This window comes from Carcharodon carcharias, chromosome 17 (assembly GCF_017639515.1).
Source record: "Carcharodon carcharias isolate sCarCar2 chromosome 17, sCarCar2.pri, whole genome shotgun sequence".
NCBI lineage: Eukaryota > Metazoa > Chordata > Chondrichthyes > Lamniformes > Lamnidae > Carcharodon > Carcharodon carcharias.
Genome location: NC_054483.1, coordinates 120,879,655 through 120,903,350, shown reverse-complemented (window position 1 = coordinate 120,903,350; position 23,696 = coordinate 120,879,655). Strand labels below are relative to the sequence as shown.

Genomic DNA, 23,696 nt, shown 5'->3' with positions numbered 1-23,696 from the left:
CTGGAACTCTGAGACCCTCTGATCATGCTGATCTGGAGGCCTAGAAGGCAATATAGCACCAGAATGGTTCACGAATGATACCATGGCATAAAGGGTTAAATTATGACGACGGGTTGCATGAACTTGGATTGTATTTCCATGCGTTTAGCAGGCTGAGGGATGTTCCAATCAAGATATTTAAAATGATAAAGGGATTTTATTACAAGGTTAGTTTGGAAGAACTGGGCTTGTTCCCTTTAGAGCAGAGGAGATTCAAGGGAGATTTAGTAGAGATGGAAAAAGTTATGACCGGTTTGAATAAGATGGGCAAGGAAAACCTGACCCCATTAGCTGATGGTACAAGGGTTATGGGGCAGGGGTTTAAGGAGATGCAGGGGCAATGTGAGCTTTTTTACGCAGTGAGTGGGAACCCCAGAATGTTTCTCATATCCTGGCTAACTGTTTGTGCAGCTCGAAATCAAATTTTAGCAGCAGCTGATGTCACTGACGCATCTGTGAGGTTGAGAGCTTCACAGGTAGCATGCTTATAGATGTGATCGTCAACAACCAGAACCATCTTTTGTGCTAGGCATGACTGCGATCAGTGGCGAATTTACTCCATGCTTCTTCTTGACTTCGATTTTGCTCGGACTCCTTGATGCCACAACTGGTCAAATGTTAACTTGATGTCAAGGGCAGCCACTCTCACCTCACCTCTAGAATTCAGCCCTTATGTCCATATTTGGACCAAGGCTGTAATGAGGTCTGGAGCAGAGCAGCTTTACTGGACCTAAACTGAGCATTAGTGAGCAGGTTATTGCTGAGTAAGTGTCGCTTGATAGCACTGTCGATAACACCTTCCAGCACTTTACTGATGACCGAGAGTAGACTGGTGGGGCAGTAATTGGCCTGATTGAATTTGTCCTGCTTTTTGTAGACAAGACATACATGGGCAACTTTCCATTTTGGCAGGTAGATGCCAATGTTGTAGCTGTACCAGAGCAGCTTGGCTAGGGGTTCAGCTAATTATGGAGCACAAGTCTTCAATGCTATAGCTGGGATGTCATAAGGGCCCATAGTCTTTTCAGTGTGTCCAGTGTCTTTAGTCTTTTTGTAAAATCGTGTGGAGTGAATGGAATTGTCTGAAGGCTGACATCTAGGATGCTGGGGACCTCGGGAGCAGGTCGAGATGTATCATCCACTCAGCACTTGATTGCAAATGCTTCAGCTTTGTCTTTTGCACTGATGTGCTGGGCTCCCCTATCATTGAGGATAGGATGTTTTTTGAGCCTCCTTCCCTGGGTAGCTGTTTAATTGTCTACCACCATCCAAAACTGGATGTGACAGCACTGCAGAACTTTGATCTGATCCAAAGTAAAAACAAAAATGCTGAAATACTTAGCAGCTCAGGCAATACCTATAGAGAGAGAAGCAGCACTAACATTTCAGGCCAATGATCTTTCATCAGTACTGGGAAAAGTTAGAGACATAATAGATTTTAAGCGAGTGAATTGGGGAAAGGTGGATAAAGAACAAAAGGGAAAGTCTGTGATGGGATAGAAGGCAGGAGAGATTAAATGACAAAAGAGTTGGTGATACAACAAATGGAGTGGTAATGGGACAAGTAAAGGAACAAAAGATGTGTCCAGAGATGTAAATGGCAGAGTGATGAACAGTTGCTCTCCAAAAACAAAAAGGAGAAGAACCAAGTAAGACGGAAACATGCAAAGAAAAGGGAACAAAATGGGAGAGAGATTATGGCCTGAAATTGTTTTATCTAGTGTTGAGTCTGGAAGGCTGTAAAGTACCTAACCAAAAGATGAGGTGCTATTCCTTGAGCTTACTTGGGATTTATTGAAACACTGCAGTAAACTGCAGATCTCAACGTGAGAATAAGGTGGAGAATTAAAATTGCAGGTGACCAGAAGCTTGTGGTCACATTTGCAGACTGAATGGAGTGTTCTGCAAAGCAGTTTTATCTCTCCAATGTTCCTCAGGGTAGTGTCCTCGGTCCAACCATCTTCAGCTGCTTCATCAATGACCTTCCTTCTATCATAAGGTCAGAAGTAGGGATGTTTGCTGATGATTACACAATGTTCACCATTCGCAACTCCTCAGATATTGAAGCAGTCCATGTCCAAATGCAGCAAGACCTGAACAATATCCAGTCTTGGGCTGACAAGTAACATTTGCGCCACACAGGTGTTAGGCAATGACCATCTCCAACAAGAGGGAATCATATCATCGCTTCTTGATGTTCATTGGCATTACCATCACTGAATCCTCCACTATCAACATCCTGGGGGTTACCATTGACCAGAAACTGAACTGGACTAGCCATATAAATACTGTGGCTACAAGAGCAGGTCAGAGGTTAGGAATCCTGCGACGAGTATCTCAGCTCCTGACTCCCCAAAGCCCATCCACCATCTACAAGGCACAATTCAGGAGTGTGATGGAATACTCCCCACTTGATTGGCACCCCATCCACAAACATTCACTCCCTCCACCACCGACACACAGAAGCAGCAGTGTGTACCATCTGCAAGATGCACTGCAGGAATTCACCAAGGCTCTTTGGACAGCACCTTCCAAACCCACCACCACTACCTTCTAGAAGGACAAGGGCAGCAGATAGATGGGAACACCACCACCTGGAAGTTCCCCTCCAAGTCAATCACCATCCTGACTTGGAAATATATCGCCGTTCCTTCACTGTCGCTGGGTCAAAATCCTGGAACTCCCTCCCTAACAACACTGTGGGTGTACCTACACCACATGGACTACAGCGGTTCAAGAAGGCAGCTCACCACCACCTTCTCAGGGGCAACTAGGGGTGGGCAATAAATGCTGGTCCAACCAGCGAAGCCCACATCCCATGAATGAATAAAAAAAACGTAGAGGAAACTGAATTGTGAGTAATGAATACAGCATACTAAATTGAAAGCAGTACAAATAAATCACTGTTTCACCTGGAAGAGTTTTATTGGACCTTGGAAGGTAAGGAGAGAGGACATAAAAGGGCGGGTGTTGCATCTCTTGCACTTGCATAGAAATGTCAGAAGGGTGGTGTGGTTGTGGAGTGGAACTGGATTGGAACTGTTGGATTGCAACAATTCAAGAAGGCACTCACCACCACCTTCTCGAGGGCAATTAGGGATGGGCAATAAATGCTGGCCTAGCCAGTGATGCCTACATCCTATGAATGAATTTTAAAAAAAGAACAGTCCCTTTTAAAATGCTTAAAGGAGAGGCAAGGGGAAGATGTGTTTGTTGATGAAATCACGCTGGAGGTGACAGAAACGGCAGAGGATGATCTGTTGAATATGGAGGCTGACGGATGGAAGGCGATAGCAAGGCGAACCCTATCATGGACCTGGGAGGGACGGGAAGCGGTGAGAGCAAAAATGCAAGAAATAAAACAGATAGGATGGAGACCCCTGTCAACTACAGTGTGGAGAATCCTCGCTTGAGGAAAACAGAAGAGATATCAGAAGTGCTGGTATGGAAGGTTGCATCATTGGAACATAAATGATGGAGATGTGGGAAATGGAGAATGGAATGGTGTGCTTACAGGAAGCAGGGTGTGAGAGGAAGGAAGTGTTATTGAAGTAGCTGTGGGAGTCAGTGACTGATAATGAGTATTTATTGATAGCCTATCATCAGAAATGGAGACAGAGGAGTCAAGGCAGGGAAAAGAAGAGTTGCAGAAAGGACATGTGAAGGTGAGATAAGGATGGAAATTGGAAGCAAAATTGGTGATGTTTTCCAATTCAGGATAAGAGGAGGAAATAGGACCGATACACTCATCACTGTATTGGAAAAAGAGGTGAGGGAGGTGGCCCGAGGAGAACTAGAAGAAAGATGTTCCACATATCCAATAAAGAGACAGACAGTCAGGGCCCATGAGGGTATCCGTAGAACCACCTTTTATTTGGGAGTGGTGAGCAGAGTTAAGGGAGAAGTTATTCAATGCAAGAACAAGAACAGCCAGATAGAGGAGGAGGATGGTGATGGATGGAGATTGATTAAGCCTCCATTCAAGGAAGATATGGAGAGCCCTCAGATTGTTCTGATGAGGGATGGAAGTGTAGAGGGATTCCATGGTGAAGAGGAGACAGTTCGGGCCAGGAAATCGCAAACTGTTCAACTGAGAGAAGGCATCGGAAAAGTCAAGGATGTAGATGGGAAGAGACTGGACAAGGGGAGGAAACAATCAGTTCAGTGAAGCAGGAACAGATCAAAACAATAGGTCTACCTGGACAGTCCAGTGTATGGGTCTTAGGTGGGGAGGTAGAAGAGCTGTATGTGGTTTGGGTTCATGAGATGGGAAAGTGTGGAGGGAAGATCTCCAGGAAAGATGAGGTCAGTGATAGTCCTGGAAATAATGGCTTGATGTTCACTGGTGGGATCATGGCCTGAGGGAGGTAGGAGGAAGAGTGGAGGAGTTGCAGATAGATAGAGGTCAGTACACCAGACAACAACAGTACCACCATTGTCAGCAGGTTTAATGGCAATGGCGGGTTGGACCTGAGGGAATGGAGTGCAGCAAGTTCAGAGGAAGACAGGTTAGAGTGAGTTAGGGGAGCAGAGGAATTGAGAAGGCTGATGTTTTGCCAGCATTTCACATTGAGAAGATCAAGGGAGGGTGAGAGGCCGTAGGGAGGGGTCCAGCCAGACGGAGAATACAGCAGACAAATAAAAGGGTCTACTGTGCAGAGGGAGGACCTCTGACAAGAAGTGCATGTGGTAACAAAGGCGATGGAAAAAGAGCTCAGTGTTGTTGCTTCGATCTGATCTGTTGGATGTGGGATCTCTTAGCTCTGTTATTGCATGCTGCTTTCACTGTCTAGCATGCATGTGGCCCTGTGTTGTAACTCCACCAGGTTTGCACTTCATTTTTAGGTATTCCTCATGCTGCTCGGGCACGCTCTCTTGCACCCCTCACTGAGCCAAGATTGGCCCCTGGCTTGATAGTAATGGTAGAGTTAAAGATAAGCTGGGCCATGAGGTTGCAAATTCTGCTGGTAACCCACAGTGCCTCGTGTATGCTCACTTTTGAGTTGCTGGATCTGTTCTGAGTCTATCCCATTTAACACAATGGTTGTACCATACAACATGATGGAAGGTACTTGCTGTGCAAGATGGGACTTTGTCTCCACATGGACTGTGCAGTGGTCACTCCTAGCAATACTGTCATGGATGATGCATCTGCGACTGGTAGATTACTGTGAACAAGGTCAAGTAGGGGGTTTTTTCCCTTGTGCTGGTTCACGCAACCTGCTGTAGTCTGGTTTGGCAGATATGTTCTTCAGGACTCGGCCAGATTGGCTGGCAATGGTGCTGACGAGCCACTCTTGGTGATTGACATTGAAGTCCCCACTTAGCAAGATCTGCACCCTTGCTAGCCTCAGTGCTTCTTCTAAGTGATGTTCAACATGGGGTAGCACTGATTCATCAGCTGAGGCCGGGTGGTAGGGGAGTAATCAGCAGGAGGTTTCCTTGCCCATTTTGACCTAATGCCATGAGACTTCATGGGGTCCAGAGTCAATGTTTAGGGCTGCCAGAAGTCACTCCTTCTTGACTGTATACCACTGTGCTGCCACCTCTGAAGGGTCTGCCGTGTTGATGATGGGGGAGTCTGGGACATTGGCTGTAAGGTATAATTTGATGAATATGATTTTGTCAGGTTGTTGCTTGACTAGTCTATGGGGACAGCTCTCCCAATTTTGGCAAAAGTTCCCACATGTTAGTGAAGTTAACAGGGTGGGGTGTGCCCTTTTCATTTCTGGTTCCTAACTCGATGCTAGGTGGTCTATTTGGTTTTATTATTCAAATTTTCTGTAACAATTTGATACACTTGAGTGGCTTGCTAGGCTATTTCAGAGGGCAGTTAAGAGTCAACCACGTTTACGTGGGTCTGGAATCGCATGTAGACTAGACTATGTAAGGGCAGCAGATTTCCTTCCCTGAAGGACTTTAGTAAACCAGACAGGTTTTTACAAGGCAAAATACTGCGGATGCTGGAAATCTGAAACAAAAACAAAAAATGCTGGAAAAACTCAGCAGGTCTGACAGCATCTGTGGAGGGAAAGACAGAATTAACGCTTCAAGTCTGTATGACTTTTCTTCAGATACTCATATGGGCTCAAACGTTAACTCTGTCTTTCTCTCCACAGATGCTGTCAGACCTGCTGAGTTTTTCCAGGTTTTTACGACAATCTGATAGTTTCCTGATCATTATTAATGAGACTAGCATTTAATTCCAGATTTATCAATTAAATTTAAATACCCCCAGTTGCCCTGGTGGGATTCGAACTTATATCTTGAGCATTAGGGCTGGGCCTATGGTTTACTAGTCCAGTAACATTACCACTATGCTACCATCTCCACAATATATATTACATATAGACAACATTGATGATATTAATAAAAAGAGTATTTATAATTTTTTTCAAAACAGAAGAAATTTAAATGTAGTTTTAGGCACTTTTATATTTCTCATAAGCATTAAAATTTATTTTGTCGGACTCAGTTGTGTGTTGTCAATGCCATATTAAAGACAACAGGATAGAACATGGTTATTTTGAAATATACTTTTTTAAAAAAATATATTTTTATTCCTGTGACTGTTAACTAGAGTTCAGATGGCCATTATGGAGACGGTAACTGAAAAGATACCAGTGGAGACTCTTGCTCAGCCAGATCCCAAAGCTGTGGGTAAAGTAAAGCGAAAAGCTAGAGGAATCCTTCAGCAAATGGTAGCCAATATCTCACCTGTTGTGATCAGGTAATTGATGAGATTGTACCAAAAGCAGTGCTTGCTCTCTCCAATTTTATCCATAGTAATTAACATAAGTTTTAAAAAATGTTCAAAACTGCCTGCATTAAATTTCCCACATCCTCTCATATTTCATTGAAAATGCCTATTTAGGTGGACATCTGATCTAAAAGACTGAACCTCTGACAATGCAGGACTTTCTCAGTACTGCACTGAAGTGCCAGCCTACATCGTGCTAAGATCTTTGAAAGTGAGCTAAATCAACAAATAAGCTTTGCAATTCTAAGCTCCGAACTTTGGTAGAGTTAGTGGAAGTTACTTTTCGTTTTGGAAGAGTATGTGGGAAATAATTTCTGGGGACAAACCGAAGGTAAAATGGATGCGGCACAGTGCTCGTTAGCAGTGCAGTTCAATTGTTTATTGTAATCTTGTACTCCAGTATTTTACTTGGCAAGCTTTTTACAGGAATGGAATTCAAGGACATGAGCTCATCAGAAAGGCTTGTTCTACCATGCTTATCATAAATTCCTGCCATTGTTTCATTATATTTTATTTCTTTTAGACTTTTCCTCCTCTTGTGTTTCTTCTCTTCTCCCCTCCCCCCCCACCCCCCTCCGCCCCACCCTGCCCGCCCCGCTGTATCAATTGATACTTGGAAAGGTCATTGTGATAATAATTACAGTCATTGCACAATATTGCCAACACAAACAGAAAAGAATGGAGCAGCTGACCTTAATCATGCCAGATTGTATACTCTTCTCATCTGTTCCCTCAGAGAAAGCAAACAGATTGATAATCAGTAACTAGCTGAGAGCTTCTTATAATTTATCAGCAGTCTGCTCAGATCTCTTTTGCTGGCTCATTGCGCAAATACATTGGAACTGGATCATAAGGTGGCCCATTTATGATCTTTGCTAAGTTAGTTGATCTCAAAGAGAACAGTAGTAAAGGATCTTAGCTCTCCTGGGATATGGAGGGTTCCCATTTCACATTGCTAATTAGTGACCCCTCTTTGAAAAGAATGATTGAAAAATGAGGGAGAATATACAATTACAATTCCCTTCACTGTTGAACAGACCCCTGGAACTTCCTCTTGGGCCCATGTGGAAAGAATGGCCAAAATACTGGAGGATATCTGGCACCATGAAACCCAGCATGAGTCGTACATTATAGTTGTGGAAGGGGGAAGTTAGTGTGAGTGGGTTGGAAGAAATGTTTATTGTCACTGGGGCAAAACCCTGGAACTTCCTACCTAGCAGCTCTGGGGGAAGAACCTTCAACTCAAAGGAGGCTCAAAGCAGTTCAAGAAGGCGGCTCACCACATCTTCTCGAGGGCAGTTAAGGATGGGCAATACCACAACTGCCGATGCACAGTGGCAGCAGTATGTACCATCTATGAGATGTACTGCAGCAAATCACTAAGGCTCCTTTGACAACACCTTCCAAGCCCACAACCTCTACCACCCAGAAGGGCAAAAGCAGCAGATGCATAGGAGCACCACCATCTTCAAGTTGCCCTCCAAGCCACATATCATCCTAACTTGGAACTATATCGCCATTCCTTCACTGTTACTGGGTCAAAAACCTGGAACTCCCTCCCTAACAGCACTGTGGGTGTACTTACACCACCCATGGACTGCAGTGGTTCAAGAGGGCAGCTCACCACCACCTTCTAAAGGGCAATTAGGGTTGGGCAATAAATGCTGGCTGAGCCAGCAATGCCCACATCCCATGAGCAAATAATAAATGCTGGCCTTGCTAGCGATGCTTTTATCTCGAGAATGAATTTTTAAAAATACTCGAGCCATGGTGAGTTGACTCTCTTTGTTCTGTTTCATTTTCACAATAAAGTGTTTCCCACACCCAAACCCTTTAACAGTCACATTTTCTGTCTGTCGTCACACTGAACTGTCACTGATATCCACAAGATTTTTGGCTTCAAGTTCTATATGGAAACAGAGGGGAAATGTAAAGGATAGCTTCCATCCAATAAAGTTTGCTTAAATAACCTACGTTTTGTTTTCTTAGATTGACAGGTTGGGTGTTGCTAAAGCTGTTCAATGGCTTCTTTTGGAGCATTCAGATTCACAAGGGGCAGCTTGAAATGGTTAAGAAAGCTGCAGCAGAGGTAAGCGATTGCATGTTAGCAGAAACTTAATGAAGTGCAGTATACTTGAGTAGGGCATGATATCTGCTTTCCTTATATATAAAAACAAAAAACTGCCGATGCTGGAAATCCAAAATCTGCTTTCCTTGTTTGTTGCTAAGAGGAGAGTGAGAGTGCTAAGAGTGACAAACCTGTTGTGTTGGGAAACACCTGGATCCTGCACGGTGCCTCCTGATGAATTGTTTGCTTTTGCTTACTTGCTCTGTGGGGAATCGAGAGACATTTAGCATGTTGTTGTTCAGATATCCAGTTGGTATGAGTTGCTGACAGTTCTGCAACACTCCACAGCTACTTATTGCTTGCTGAGGGTTAACATCCCCAGAGATAAGCAGTTCAGAGGCCTCACACCAGTCATTGAGAGTGTTTTCTTTGGCATTTTCATAGGTTCTGAATCCAATCTTTCAGCGCACTTCAAATTAGCTCAGCTTTTTCTCACCTGGTACTTTTCCAATGGGACTTACCAAGTCCATAACACTGCCATAATAAAATATCACTCACTAGTTGTTAATAACAAGGTTCATTTTTCAACAGTGTAAAGTTTTAATTCTGCTACACAAATGATTGCCCTTAGGTATTGATTTTGATTATAATTGGAAGTGGTTTGCAAACGTGGCAGAGTTATAGACACTAGATTGAAAGTGAGCTGACTAGGCATACAGGTGACCCAAATACTTTTTATCTGATGCTAATCTGAGAGAAGCCAGTGCTGTAAAGGAGCGATCTTAAGTAACTTGGGGAAATAAGAGGCTTTCTTAGAGCTGAGGAGGAGAGAATTGCTTCAGTTTCTTTTGTGACCTTTTTATTTAAAACTTGCCCTTTTCTCTTAGTTAGGTACTCTAGAGCCTTTTATAATGTTAGGCTTTCTGATTAGCGAAAAGTAGGTATGCTGAGTGAACTTACCTCGTCTCAGCTGCCAATGCTGCTAAGTTAAGGTCATCTGATAGGAGACATACTGTACAACATCGATCCTTTGTCTTCTCCACTGTACAATACTTCCATCTAATGGTCCAGATGGAAATAGAAAATCTCTGAGGATGGAGAAGCTGGAAAGTCGGTTGATAATGAGGTTTCAAATTCTGTTATGGCACGGCATTGTAAATGCCAAGCTGCCCAAATCCCAAAGGGAAACTTGAAATAGCTGCCAAAACAGCTTTTGCAATTTTTATAGTATGAGGAGAGGCTCTGAAATCAGGAAATGTTGCCCCCCGACTACTTGTGATGATTTTATAGTAAACGTTTATTAAAAGAATGCACAATTATACCTAAACACAAGGTTGGCTTCACACAATTGACAGTATTTTAAAACAGTTCCACAAGATCTTAACTACCCTCAGAGCTAACCTTTCCCTTTTCTGTTCAACTATCCTTGTAGATTTTAAAATCTATGGAATTCCAATAATTTTTATCTCACAGTGCATTTTTCCTTGGGGTGTCTTCTGAGGCTGACGGCAACTGGCCCTCTCAGCCTGGCCTTGTTCACACTGTCTTCTGGGAGATCTGACCAGCTATCCTGCTGTCTTCTGGGAGATCTAAGCAGCTATACCCATCTAGGCTTCAGCATTGCCTTAAATGCGTTCCTTCCCTTTGATCTCTCTTGTATCAACCAGTCTCTTCAAAAATGCTTTCTTCGAGACTTGATCAGACTCTAGCTCTTAAAGCTTTTTAAAAAAAACTAAACTTACCCTATCTTTACCATACTTACTTACACCTTTTTACAACCTGCATATATCCCCCTTTGAACTAAAACAATTCAATTTAAAACTACGTCTGTTATTGCTTTATGTAAAACTGATTTAAGTTCTTCTTGGTTCATAACCACTTCTTATTGTTGGCTTTAGCTCTTGCAGTCACTCTGGCTCTTACTCCGTTAGCATATTTACACCCCGTCTTCCAGTCTGTAAGAAATATGCCAGGATTATTAACAGAAGAAAAATATTACAATTTCTTGTTTTTTTGACACTGTCCATCCAACCCCAATCCGGCCACCAGCAGAGTCTTGCTTTATCAATGTAAAGCTGTTTGATTTCCCAGGCCTGCTATGTCCTGTTTAAAGTTGCATCTTGGCACGGCATCAAAGCGTTAGCTCCATTATTTTCCTTTGTTCACTTGAAATGCTTTTGAGAAGTTTGTCAGCGAAATGCAGTTTCATTGTTGCCAAGGACAGATCTCTACCATCCAAGAGCGAACTGTGAATGAGGATATGCCAGCAGTTAAAATTAGTTGAGCTACATTTTTTCATGGTTGGAGGGGCGGCTGTTGTGAGGCGACGGTCTGGGGCAGAAGAGGAAAGAGAAGCCAAGAAGTACAATAAGACTGAGCAGTTTAAATTTTTATAAAGCAGTTCTACTAAAGCGAACTCTTGGCAGCTCAGTAGCATTGCCTGAATTTGTAAGACTTTATTGTCTAACCTAATACATTGAGTTGCCATGCAGTAAAAGAAAGTGTCTAACATTGAACTGCAAGGAACAAAATCTAGCTGATTATATGTAACTTGTTTATATTTGGGCATCGCAAATATTTGAACCTAAGGTAAAATCATAGTCCTCCACTTTGGGGCTTCTGGCACAGAACACTGTTTGATGGGAGCCAGAGATTTTGTTCCAAATCTGATTCACCTATTAAATAAATTTTGCATTCATTTGTGTAAAAGTAATTTGGGAGTTGCCAGTTTAATTAAAGGTAGTTAATACCCTTGATTGATGCCTGTTAATTGTAGAAAATTGGACACTGGGAGCAGTTTAACATTCTAATCTAATTGAGGTTTTTAATAATATTCTCAATTGAGAACAATGCTTAAATGTCTTTTAACCATTAAATTAGTCTTAATCTCTCTCTTTTAAATCATGCTTATTTCATTTGCTTTTTGATATACTGTTTTACTACTGACCATAGATCAGCAGTATTGAGTGTCTAATTATATTCAGTTGACGGCCATTAACTGGGGATTCACTTCTGCCCCTATATATAGGAACAAACTTGAAGCTATAGTTGTTGGGTTTGGAGTTGTATGTTTGTAATGTGTATCTCTAAATAAAAGCTTATAAGCGTGTGTAAACATTGGGCTCCAGCTCTGTGCTTCACACCTGACTATCTGAAATAGAGCAACACAGACCTTACGCTTCTACTCAATTGATCACGCTGACAAATTTCCATTTGAAGCTAATTAGTAGGATTTAGCATTTCCGTGTTAGATTGCATAATGATTCCGTTGTAAGTATTTTTTAAAAAGTTACATGGAGAATAATTGACATTTAGAAATGAGTGTAGGGTGGTAATATTCAATCTGCAGTCTGAGGTGAGATTCTAAGACCTTGAAATCATTCACATATGTACTTTGTTTAATATATCTGCTGCAGTGGTCATCTATGTGACCTTAAGTTTGTTTTAATCTAGATGGTAGTGCATGTGTTTCAGATCTTCATGCAGTTTGTGAGATGATATGGTCATTGAACAAATGGTAATTGTGATATTGCTGCACGCTTATGCTCAAGACAATTATAGGAAAATAAGTTGTACCGCTGATTTCTATAGTTATAATTTAATATTAGCGTGCATAATGCAAAGAAATAATGAATATATTGCATGAACTAGTTTTGTTTAGCTTTCATTTGACCAGGTTTTGGCCTGTTATTGAAGGTGTCTCACATATTCCCCAGGTAGTAGTTTATATTCCATTGATCTTATGTTTTCTGCCCTCTCTACAGCAGAATGCCCCATTGATCTTTCTGCCAGTTCACAAATCTCACATTGACTACCTGCTGCTCACTTTCATTCTGTTCTGTCATAATATCAAAGCACCACACATTGCTGCTGGGAATAATCTGAATATCCCTATTTTCAGGTGAGTTCAATGAATTTAAAGGCATTTCTTCATCTTTGCAGTTCCTGCTGAACACAGACGTGCCAGACAGCACATTGTGTGTCTCTGAATTTTGAAAAATATTTTCAGAAACCCGATGAGACACTTCTGTGAAATTTTGCTGACAAACACGATTTCTGTTTTTGTTTTGAACTACTTTATTGACTGCTCCAGAAAAAAGAATCTTCACCCAGAAGAATTCGAAAATGTGAAACCCCCTGCTTTAGAAGGTCTTAGAATCAGAATCAGTTGATATTTAAGAGGACGATAAATACTTAATTGGAAAGTAAGAGTATTAAGGGATATGGAAAAAGTGCAAGAAATTGGAATTAAAAGGACAAAGCTGCCTCAGTTAACAAAATAGAGCAGACCGAAAGGGGTAAAAGGTCTATTTTTATTTATTCATAAGTTTGGGCATGCTTATTTTTTTAAGTTTTCCTTGGTGAGCAAAATTTTGAGGATTACAGCTGTATTTTAATTACACCAATATAGTTAAATATTGTACATGAGGTTTAAAACAAAATTTTTAAAGCAGAAACAGTAAAGTGCAATGGATTGATACATTTTGAACTCTAATATCTGATTCGATTGATGGGATTAAATTCTCTTTTCACTGTAGGCTGTAAGGATTCTTTGAAACAAATTTGAACATTTCACTCCAGATTTTAGTGAAAATGGTCCAACATCCTTAAACTACCTATAATTTGGTATTCTTGCAAAACAAGCTCAGAATGGTGTTTGCTGTGACAAATGGAAATGTCACAAGGCAGTAGTGTGTGCACCAGAGGTTAAGGTTAAAGTACATTGCTGAGACGTAGCTTTAGTCTGCATCTGGTTCATGCTGTCTTAACCTGGTTCCTAGCAGTGATTATATACCAAATCTGTTGTGTGATTCTGCATTGAATAGAAGGTGATTCACTGCTCTAGTCTGCTGACTAGTTTAAAAATGTAAAGCTTTAAATTAACAGGCAAATACAGTTTATTATAATAGTCAATAGCAGTTAAGAAAATGCCTTTGCTGATATGGCAAACTAGAAAGGATGCTGCTTTAAATTGAAGTTGAAAAGTTCTTCTCCCTTTCAGGAGTGTTTAGTTGCCTGAAACATGGCCCAGTTACTGGGTCTGTTCTCTGTTAATCACAGAAACTAGTGTGTTGTAATCATTCCAAGTAAGGTATTTTAAGATGGTTTGTATGGATTTTACAGCACTCTTATAAGAAAATTAGGTGGCTTCTTCATCCGTCGGAAGTTGGATATTGGTGCAGATGGACGGAAGGATATTCTATATCGAGCTGTCCTACGTGTGGTAAGTTTTGATGTGAATAGTTGAAAGGTTTGAAGCAAATCCTTGGAAGAATTAGCAACGCATACAGTGCTATACACGGTCCACAGGACCAGTATCTTAAGACTGTGTTATAACTGGGCCTGAGTGTTTGGTCTGGCTGGGGATAAAAGAATAGGTGTGCGTGTATTTTTGTTTCCTAGATCAGTCAAAGCCTTTCCTCCCGGGCTAGGAAGATGTGTGTATGCATTGGGCCCAATGTGTCTTTTTTTGGTACCTAGGGCCCAGGCTTACATATATATACACCACCCAGCAGGGGTTACTGGACAACCAGCAGGTTTGCCTCTTTCCAAATGCAGAGCTGCTGAGGTCAACTGGAATGCTGCCTCAGCAGAGCTCAGTTACTAAGCTGGAAGCCTTTCTGACTTGTATGGTTTAATACTGCACTGGGTAAATCCTAAATTTTGGGGTGCAAGATGGACCCACATTATTCTGAGTTGCATACTATTAGTAGACCACATTATGGAAGGATCCCAATGTATTTTCTACAATTATGCAGCTATACTGCTGACCTGATGTATTTGGATATCGCAAGCTGATCTTAAGTTTCACTCAGTGGAAAAGATCTGAATTGATTTTTCTTTTACTGTGTTGTGGAATTTAATTTCTTTTCAATCCAAAGTGGTTTCCAATGCCTATCAGCATGCAGCCTCCTGGAGGAAGCTTTGTTATTGCATTAATGTGTGTTTTTGTCCTTCCCACAGGTTGCGGTGTAGCTTCAGTCCAGTGGTAAATTGAATTTAAGATGTTGCCTGGTGTCCATTGGGTCAACGAGCACTTTCTAAACTTAAATTTCAACATTTTTAGTGTTGGAGAGAATCTGTTCTTTTAAGATGGCATCTTATTATCTAGGGTTTCATGGGTGTGTATTTAGCCAGCGACACCCACTAGCCATGAAAGGATAAAAAAAATTCCATTGGTCTATGTCTGAATACCCAGTATATCAGTATCATTCATTTAATTTTGAACATTAAAATAAATGTTCAAAAATGAATGATGCAAGGTGTTGGTGGACAGCCATTCAGTGGTGTATAAGTAAGCAATGGTGTGACTGATTTATTTTTAAATGAGTGTTATCTATTCCATTTCGTAGTACATTGCGGAACTTCTCCGTCAGCGGCAGTTTATGGAAATATTCGTGGAAGGCACACGGTCTCGGAGTGGTAAACCATACATGGCCATGACAGGCCTTCTTTCTATCGTGGTTGATAGCCTCTATGAAAACACTGTTACCGACGTTATGATTATTCCAGTGGGAATCTCATATGACCGGATCATTGAAGGCAATTACAATAGTGAACAGCTGGTGGGTAACGTTAATGCTTATATGCTTAATGCTTTGATTATAGTCAAGAGTGCTTGCGCAGAGCTGCTTTTTTTGCTATAGTGTAAACTGGAAGTGAAAACATTTATCATAGGTTGCTTAATATAAATGGTGCAGTATTGCATCAGGGCACAAAGAAACATCTGTTACAATTGTACCACATTCATGAGTAAATTTTAACCATTAACCTTATAGAAAGGGGACACCAAGAGAAAAACCATAAAACATAGGTAGCGATTTCAATATTTGCTGTTAAATGTATGTTTTAGTCCACACTGTATAGGTCTGGCTACTGTTAAGTGTTCCCTGCCTGTGCAGTTGTCCTACTTTTATAAATTGAACATTGGGAAGTCCTGCTTAATTTCAGGAACCAATGAGAGCCAAATTCACAAGCTTTGACTTAACATACAGTTTAATGTCGAAAGATAGAAAGCTGTTCAGTGGACTTAGCAGCGTTCATCAGTTTGGTTTTGTGGCAAGCATCCTACAGCATTATTTTAAATTAAAATGGTTTAATAGCTGGTTCAACCCTGAATTAACTATAGGTGCTATTTTCTAGGGAAAACCCAAAAAGAAAGAGAGTCTGTGGGGTGTTGCACAAGGAGTGTTCAGAATGCTTCGTAAAAACTTTGGCTGTGTCCGAGTAGACTTTGGACAGCCATTCTCTGTTAAGGTGAGTGACAAAATTGAAAAACTTCTTGAATTTAGCACTTAAAAATGTGACCTATTCAACATTGTTAAACCAATCATTCCACACACTGATTTATTACCCCTATTAACTGAAATGTATACATTGTGATTCTCTTTAGATTAAGGAATACCAAAACAGTGCAGTTCAAATATGGGGTTCACAATACAAAAGAGAAATGGGTTATGTGATATGAAAGAACATACTTTGAGTTCTGAGAACATCAACTAAGACAAATAAAAATACTGTTTTATTTTCCCTGCATGGACCATTAAGTCTTCTTAATTGTTGCATATAGTAGGCCCTCTGAATACCTAGAGGGAACCTCAGTATCTCCTGCACCTCAATATTGCTCCCTGTGTCTTTATCAACTGGTTTGTTTTTCCTTGAGAAGATTTCACATGATGCTTTAAGAGTTAAGCCTTTGTTTATTGTCAGACAAAAGCAGGACTTAACATTGTAATCATGGCATCTCTTGACCATTGGTCTTGAAATTATGCTTTTCAAATATTAATGTTCACTTAAATTCCTTTGCCTGCTATTTTAATTGAGAAATTAACTCGTTTAAAAGCTAAGATGGTGACTAGTCAAAGTAAAAACAAAAATATAATTTTTGCTTCTGCAGGAATACATTGATGCTCAAAGAAACCGTCCATTACCTGCAGCCCTCTCTCTTGAGGAAATCCTTCTTCCGTCTATTATCACTGATAGGTAAGACTTGCAGTACTTGGTTTGTTGAAGTGAAAAGAATTACGCACTTACATAGATTGTTGCAGATGACACTCTGTACTCAACAACAAAAGAGAAATCCATTGTGAAACACCAAAAGACGTGATTACAACCCACATCTTGAACTGCAACCCTGCCTCCTACTGCAGCAAACTGGCTTGCCTATGGAGACCAATGGCCATTTTTTTTTGACTGCAAGCAATTGAAGCAGGTTAAAATGCTCAAGTCTGGCCCATAACAGATCAGCAAGCATAATTACCCCTGCACAGACTTTCTTCAACAGCAGGAGTCCTGTTAGGAAATGGTAACTTTGCAAAGAAATTTAAAAGCTTCATGCATTCAATTTAGCATAGTTTCAGTGTAGATTTTGACTGTTGTAGGAACTGTTTTTGAGGAGTGTCAGGATAGGATTCAGTAATGTAAATGCTAGTTTGTGATAGCTGTTGCCTCTGACATTGGTAGTAGGTGATACCAATTGGTATTGTTTCAACCAGCGACATAATCCAGAAAGGTTTTTCATCCAGGATTTGTTGCCTCTTCAATTTTTTAAATGTTGGATGGTAACATATAGTGTTATTTCATCTCTCTTTATCTTTGCAACTTATTTTCATTTCATTTCTTTCCTTTCCACTCAAACAAATGCCATATACTGACCATGAAAGCAGAGAAGGGGGCCTGTTAACAGGCCTTTACTATTGTTGATCTGTAGCTCTGCCACAAGGAGATTTGACTTCTGTTTACTATGTCTTTATGATGGTTTGATCCAGATTGGGAATTCAGTCTGTGTGGAATTAGATATGTGAACCTGTGAATTAACTATGTTGTGTCACAGTACATGGGAACTCTGTTATATACCATCACATGGTCCCTTGCTGCATGAATTAACATATACCATCACATGGTCCCATGCTGCATCAATTAACAATCTCTGGAGGGTTTTTCAGAAACTTCCATTGTTTTTGAATATTGCTGTGTTCAATCTGGCTAGAAATGATTGTGCTGTTAAAACTTTATGTCATCATTGAGTTTTTAGAAGAAATTGTTCACTAATGAACTGATGCTTACAAGGAGCTAAAAGACAAAGTTTATGCAGAGGGAACTTTTCCATTTAATCTAGATTCCTTTAGGTTCCATTTTTACCATTGGTAAATTTATGCATATCAGTTGCAGACTTGTCCACTGCACAATATCTTCATAATTTTCTGTTTTGACCTGTGTGACTGCCTTATATAATGAAATGACAATTATTTTATTCCTTTATTAATGCACTGTGTTCTTGTTTTGTTCATGTAGACCAGGCCTTGACTTCGCTGAACCTGATCAGGTTCCAATTATAAATTCCAGAGATTTTTCAGATGAACAATACAGGCGCCAGCTGATTTCCAATGTAGCCAAGCATGCGTTGTTCAGTAAGTGTTGATGTTAATCATTTGAGCATTGACGTTTTGTTTACAATTTTCAAATTATACACAGCCTATTTTATCTGAAACAAAAAAAGGTGCTATTTTATGAATCAGCAAGGCAAATAAAAAATGTAAATAAATGTATGGTTAAAACTGCAGAACATGTTTTAGTTGACAGTCCCAAATTCAAATTGAATGTGATGCTTGCTATCATAGTTGAGTTAAGTAGCATAAATGCATATAAGGGGAAACTAGATAAGTACACAGGATGAAATAAATAGTAGGATATGCTGATAAGGTTAGATGTTATGGCTGGAAAAGGCTTGTGTGCAGCACCAACAACGGCATAAACCAGTTGGGCTGAGTGGTCTATTTCTGTGCTGTAACTTTTATGTGACTCTGACTTCTGTTTCGTTAGCCAAACTCAGCAGGTATTCTTTAATTGATTCTGTTGGACAAGTGAGTGATGAAGTTGTTCAGAGTTTCTTTCTGATTGCAGTTTAGTATCTCCTACTGAAAAATATGTTGGGTAGGAAAGGATCATGTTTACTCAGGATGCACATTACACCCCACAATTGACAGCCTGCTGCTGTATACTGTCTCAGTTCAGGCCTAGACAGCTGACTATGGTATTTGTGGGATATTAATGGCTGTTACATTACAGCATGAGTCATTGCCTGCATGAGAGGAAGATAAAAGCTTGCATATTTAACTCAATTTCTTTCCAAATGATTTGAGGGGTAATATTTTACCATCTCCCTTATTATTCTAGCACGCCTTAAAAATTACCCTCTACAGATCTTTTGGTCATTATTCATTCTGGTTTCTTTTAGAAAGAAAATTGTAGCAAATACTTATAGAAAAGTTAGACACCATCAATCAAAAGTTTACTGAATAATGTGTGAATCATCTGCAGATTGTCTTGTTGTATTTATGTCTCATTGTTTGATTTATAAATTCCAGCTGCCAGTAGATGCTCTGCTGTGATGTCCACTCACATTGTTGCCTGTTTGCTGCTTTACAGGCACAGGAAGGTGAGATCTTTTCATTTATGAGCAATGTATTGAGCTGGCACGTGATACCATGGGCAAAGTTTGCAAGGTTTCTTAAACATGTTACTTCAGAGCACTTTGGTACAGCTGCTGAGAAAAGTTTGTGGAGATGGATGACTTAAAAATTATTGATCACATTTTGTCTTTAAATGACTTGACTAAATCTTTGTCGTCTCCATGCTTGAAGCATTGCACGAGGGGGCCTAAACTGAAGGTGGCAACAATTTACAACAAATGTGTGCACATCTTCACGTTCCCTGCTTGCCACAAGCAGCCTGCAATACAGAATGTTGCGATTGCAGGAAGGAATCAGGAGGCCACACAAAAGGCTTATCCAAGCATGGAATCTGATTATTTTCCATACATTAACACTTCAAAAAGTAAAAATGCAACCACAATGAAGGGATTTATTTTCTTAAAATTGATATTTACAAGTAAGTTAAAGTGCATCAGGTAATTCTAATATATGTTCCCATTTATAATAAGATTCACTGCTGTTTGCATGCTGTATTCCTGCACTCAGTAAAGTGATTGTAAGGTGCTTTATGCATGCTATTTTGCTGCTTCTACAGGCATTCCCTATCACAATCTGGTCACAAATTAATAATTAATCCTACAATAGCAAAAATCTTGCATTAGGTACCTGAAAGACATAATATATCTATAGTGTGAAGTTGGGTGAATTTTTTATTCCACAAGCATGATGAGCCAAACAGCGTGTCCATCCACTCTCTGTTGAATGGCCTTCTCCTGTTTCTGTGTGATTCGGTGATTCTAAGTGACACTGAGCCTGTGAACAATAGACCTGCTTCAGCCTTGGAATAAAAGATTGAGGGGAGGCGATGGCGTAGTGGGTATTGTCGCTGGACCAATAATCCAGAGACCCAGGGTAATGCTCTGGGGTTCGAATCCTGCCACAGCAGGAGGTGTCAACCTGGTGAATCTATAAAACAGGACTGCTTGCATGCCAAACAACATAAGCAGCAAGTGATAGACAAGGCAAAGCAATCCTAAAACCAACGATCAGACCTAAGCTCTGCAGCCCTGCCACATCCAGTCATGAATGGTGGTGGACAATTAAACAGCTCACTGGGAGAGGAGTCTCCACTAATATCCCCATCCTCAATGATGGGGGAGCCCAACACATTAGTGCCAGAAGTGCCGAGTGAATGATCCTTCTCAGCCTCCTCTGAAGGTCCACAGCATCACAGACACCAGTCTTCAGTCAATTCAATTGACTCCATGTGATATCAAGAAATGGCAGAAGGCACTGGATAGTGCAAAGGCTACGGGCCCTGGCAATATTCTGGCAATAGTACTGAAAACCTATGCTCCAGAGCTTGCCGCATCCCTAACCAAGCTATTTCAGTCTAGCTACAACCCTGGCACCTAACTGGCTAAATGGAAAATCGCCCAGCCATGTCCTGTACACAAAAAGCAAGACAAATCCAACCCAGCCCCATCAGCCAACTTTGATCATCAGTAAAGTAATGGAAGGGGTCATCAACAGTGCTATTAAATGGCACTTGCTTAGCAATAACCTGCTCACTGATGCCCAGTTCGGGTTCCACCAGGATCACTCAGCTCCTGACCTCATTACAGCCTTGGTTCAAACATGGACAAAAGAGCTGAACTCCCGAGGTGAGGTGAGAGTGACTGCCTTTGACATCAAGGCCACATTTGACCAGGTGTGGCATCAAGGAGCCCCAGCAAAACTGAGGTCAATGGGAATCAGGGGGAAAAATCTCCACTGGTTGGAGTCATACCCAGCACAAAGGAAGGTGGTTGTTGGAGGTCAGTAATCTCAGCTCCAGAGCATCACTGCAGGAGTTCCCCAGGGTAGTGTCCTTGGCCCAATTACCTTCAGCTGCTTCATCAATGACCTTCCTTCCTTTATAAGGTCAGAAGTGGGGATTTCGCTGATGATTGCACAATGTTCAGCACCATTTGCGACTCCTCAGATTCTGAAGCTGTCCATGTCCAAATGCAGCAAGACCTGGACAATATCCAGGCTTGGGCTGACAATTGGAAGTAACATTCACGTGACACAAGTGCCAGGCAATGACCATCTCCAACAAGAGAGAATCTAACCATCTCCTCTTGACATTCACTGGCGTTACTGCTGCTGAATCCCCCACTATCAACATCCTGGGCGGGGGTCACCATTGACCAGAAACTGAACTGGACTAGCCATATAAATACTCTGGCTGCAAAAGCAGGTCAAAAGGGTAGGAATCCTGCGACAAGTAACTCACCACCTGACTCCCCAAAGTCTGTCCACCATTTACAAGACGCAAGTCAGGAGTGTGATAGAATACTCTCCACTTGCCTGGATGAGTGCAGCTCCAACAACACTCAGAAGCTTGACACTGTCCAGGACAAAGCAGCCTACTTGATTGGCACCACATCCACAAACATTCATTTCCTCCACCACCGGCGCACAGTAGCAGCAGTGTGTGTACCATCTACAAGATGCACTGCAGGAATTCACAAGGCTCCTTAGACAGCACCTTCCAAACCCATGAATACTACCATCTAGAAGGACAAGGGCAGCAGGTAGATGGGAACACCACCACCTGGAAGTTCCCCTCCAAGCCACTCACCATCCTGACTTGGAATTATATCACCGTTCCTTCACTGTCGCTGGGTCAAAATCCTGGAACTCCCTTCCTGACAGCACTGTGGGTGTACCTACACCACATGGACTGCAGCAGTTCAAGAAGGCAGCTCACCACCACCTTCTCAAGGGCAACTAGGGATAGGCAATAAATGTTGGCCCAGCCAGCGAAGCCCACATCCCATGAATAAATATTTTTTAAAAATCTGGTCCATGTCCAGTATCCTCCGCTCTATCGTTGATTGCTTTTTAGAAACTCAGAAGGAGTTCAAAGTAGAAATTGAAGAATTCTGTTTTGACTCCTGAGTGGATTAAATCTGCATAATTAACATAATGGGTCTTTGGGACTGATAAATGTGAATCCCTTAGATTTTGGCTTCTCAGCATTTGCTATGTAGAATAGCTTTACTGCACAGTTATAGTGCTCCCCATTAAAAGGGAAAAAATCATCAGAATCAGTAATGATGCTGCCCCTTCCTAATTTCAGTGTATGATTTTTGACATGGGATGAATGCTCCCCTGAAATAAACTGTGTACACTTCTTACCTGACATAGTAAGGATCATGGGCTCCATACAGTGACTGTTTTTTTACAGGTACATTGTATATAACCATACTCAGAGGTATGAGCAACATACTTTGTTCTTAGTTCTTGTAATTTCTCAAATTGGTAACAATGGTTGTATATGTGATCATACCTAATGTATTTGGCAAGGTTTTGACTTAATTGGAGATTTATTTTACCCTGAATTGCTTCTTTTAGGGTGTCCACTTATCAAAGTTGGTAGAAGATTTCTTCTCTATGAAGGAGGTGGTATTAGCTCGGGATTTTGACCTGGGCTTTTCTGGAAATTCAGAAGATGTTGTTATGCATGCACTGCATTTACTAGGTGATTGTGTCAATGTCAGAAGCTCCCGGCGCAACAGTGAGTTCTTTATTGCTCCAACCACGACAATTCCAGCCCTATTCGAGCTGAATTTCTACAGCAATGGTATTTTCCAAGTTTTTCTCACAGAAGCAATACTTGGTAAGTGCTAAGTGTCACGGTGTTAGCACTGGATAGTAGTTCGCCTCTTGTCATGCCCATTGATTACTTCAACTTAATTTCCAGCTAAGCCACTTAGATAAATAGAATGTTCTAGCCTTGTACAAGCTACCCAACAAATGATGTACTTGGAGAATCTAGGGGAGTCTTGGTAATGGTGCATGTGTTTGAAATATGAACAGTTCTGAATTTGGTGGAGCATTATTGGGGGTTGAACTTTCATTCTGCCATTCTGTACCTCCAACATTAAAGCATTGACAATGAAGAGTGTTAACTATCTATCTTGCCAATTCCCTTCCATTGCTTTAAACACTATAATCAATTCACCCTTTAAGGAAAGGTTTCTAGGGCTATGTGGAAAGAACGAAGGAGTCTGACTAATTGGATAGCTCTTTCAAAGCATGGCACAAAAATGATTGGCCGAATGGCTTCCTATGCTTTCAGATTTGTTGATTAACTTCTATAGCCTTAGGTTATACAAACTAAGTTTACCCAATCTCTCGTGTAGCTCATCCCATTCATCGCAGGTATCATCATGATGAAATGTCACTCCGAGACCAAAAGGTTGTGGAGCCTTGAAACCCTTTAACCCAGAGGCTGTTGATGTTCAGTTTGTTAAATATGTTCACAGCAGAGATTGATAGATTTTTGGGTACTCAAGGAATCAAAGGATATGATATAATGCAGGAAGGTGGAATTGGGGTCGAAATC

At 41.0% G+C, this 23,696-nt stretch overlaps 1 protein-coding gene across 6 annotated transcripts in view; it reads left to right on the top strand.

Moving 5' to 3' along the window:
- The window catches only part of gpam (glycerol-3-phosphate acyltransferase, mitochondrial), a 92,788-nt gene that overhangs the window by 35,116 nt on the left and 33,976 nt on the right, over window positions 1–23,696 (top strand). For 3 of the 6 annotated variants that reach the window (XM_041209543.1, XM_041209547.1, XM_041209546.1), the window contains 10 exons: window positions 6,620–6,769; window positions 8,789–8,888; window positions 12,632–12,768; window positions 13,992–14,091; window positions 15,221–15,433; window positions 16,011–16,124; window positions 16,765–16,850; window positions 18,162–18,277; window positions 19,235–19,305; window positions 22,703–22,967. In XM_041209543.1, the coding sequence (XP_041065477.1) occupies window positions 6,620–6,769; window positions 8,789–8,888; window positions 12,632–12,768; window positions 13,992–14,091; window positions 15,221–15,433; window positions 16,011–16,124; window positions 16,765–16,850; window positions 18,162–18,277; window positions 19,235–19,305; window positions 22,703–22,967 (1,352 nt within the window). The remainder of the gene's footprint in view (window positions 1–6,619; window positions 6,770–8,788; window positions 8,889–12,631; window positions 12,769–13,991; window positions 14,092–15,220; window positions 15,434–16,010; window positions 16,125–16,764; window positions 16,851–18,161; window positions 18,278–19,234; window positions 19,306–22,702; window positions 22,968–23,696) is intronic. The other 3 variants (XM_041209545.1, XM_041209549.1, XM_041209548.1) reach the window with 3 other exon arrangements.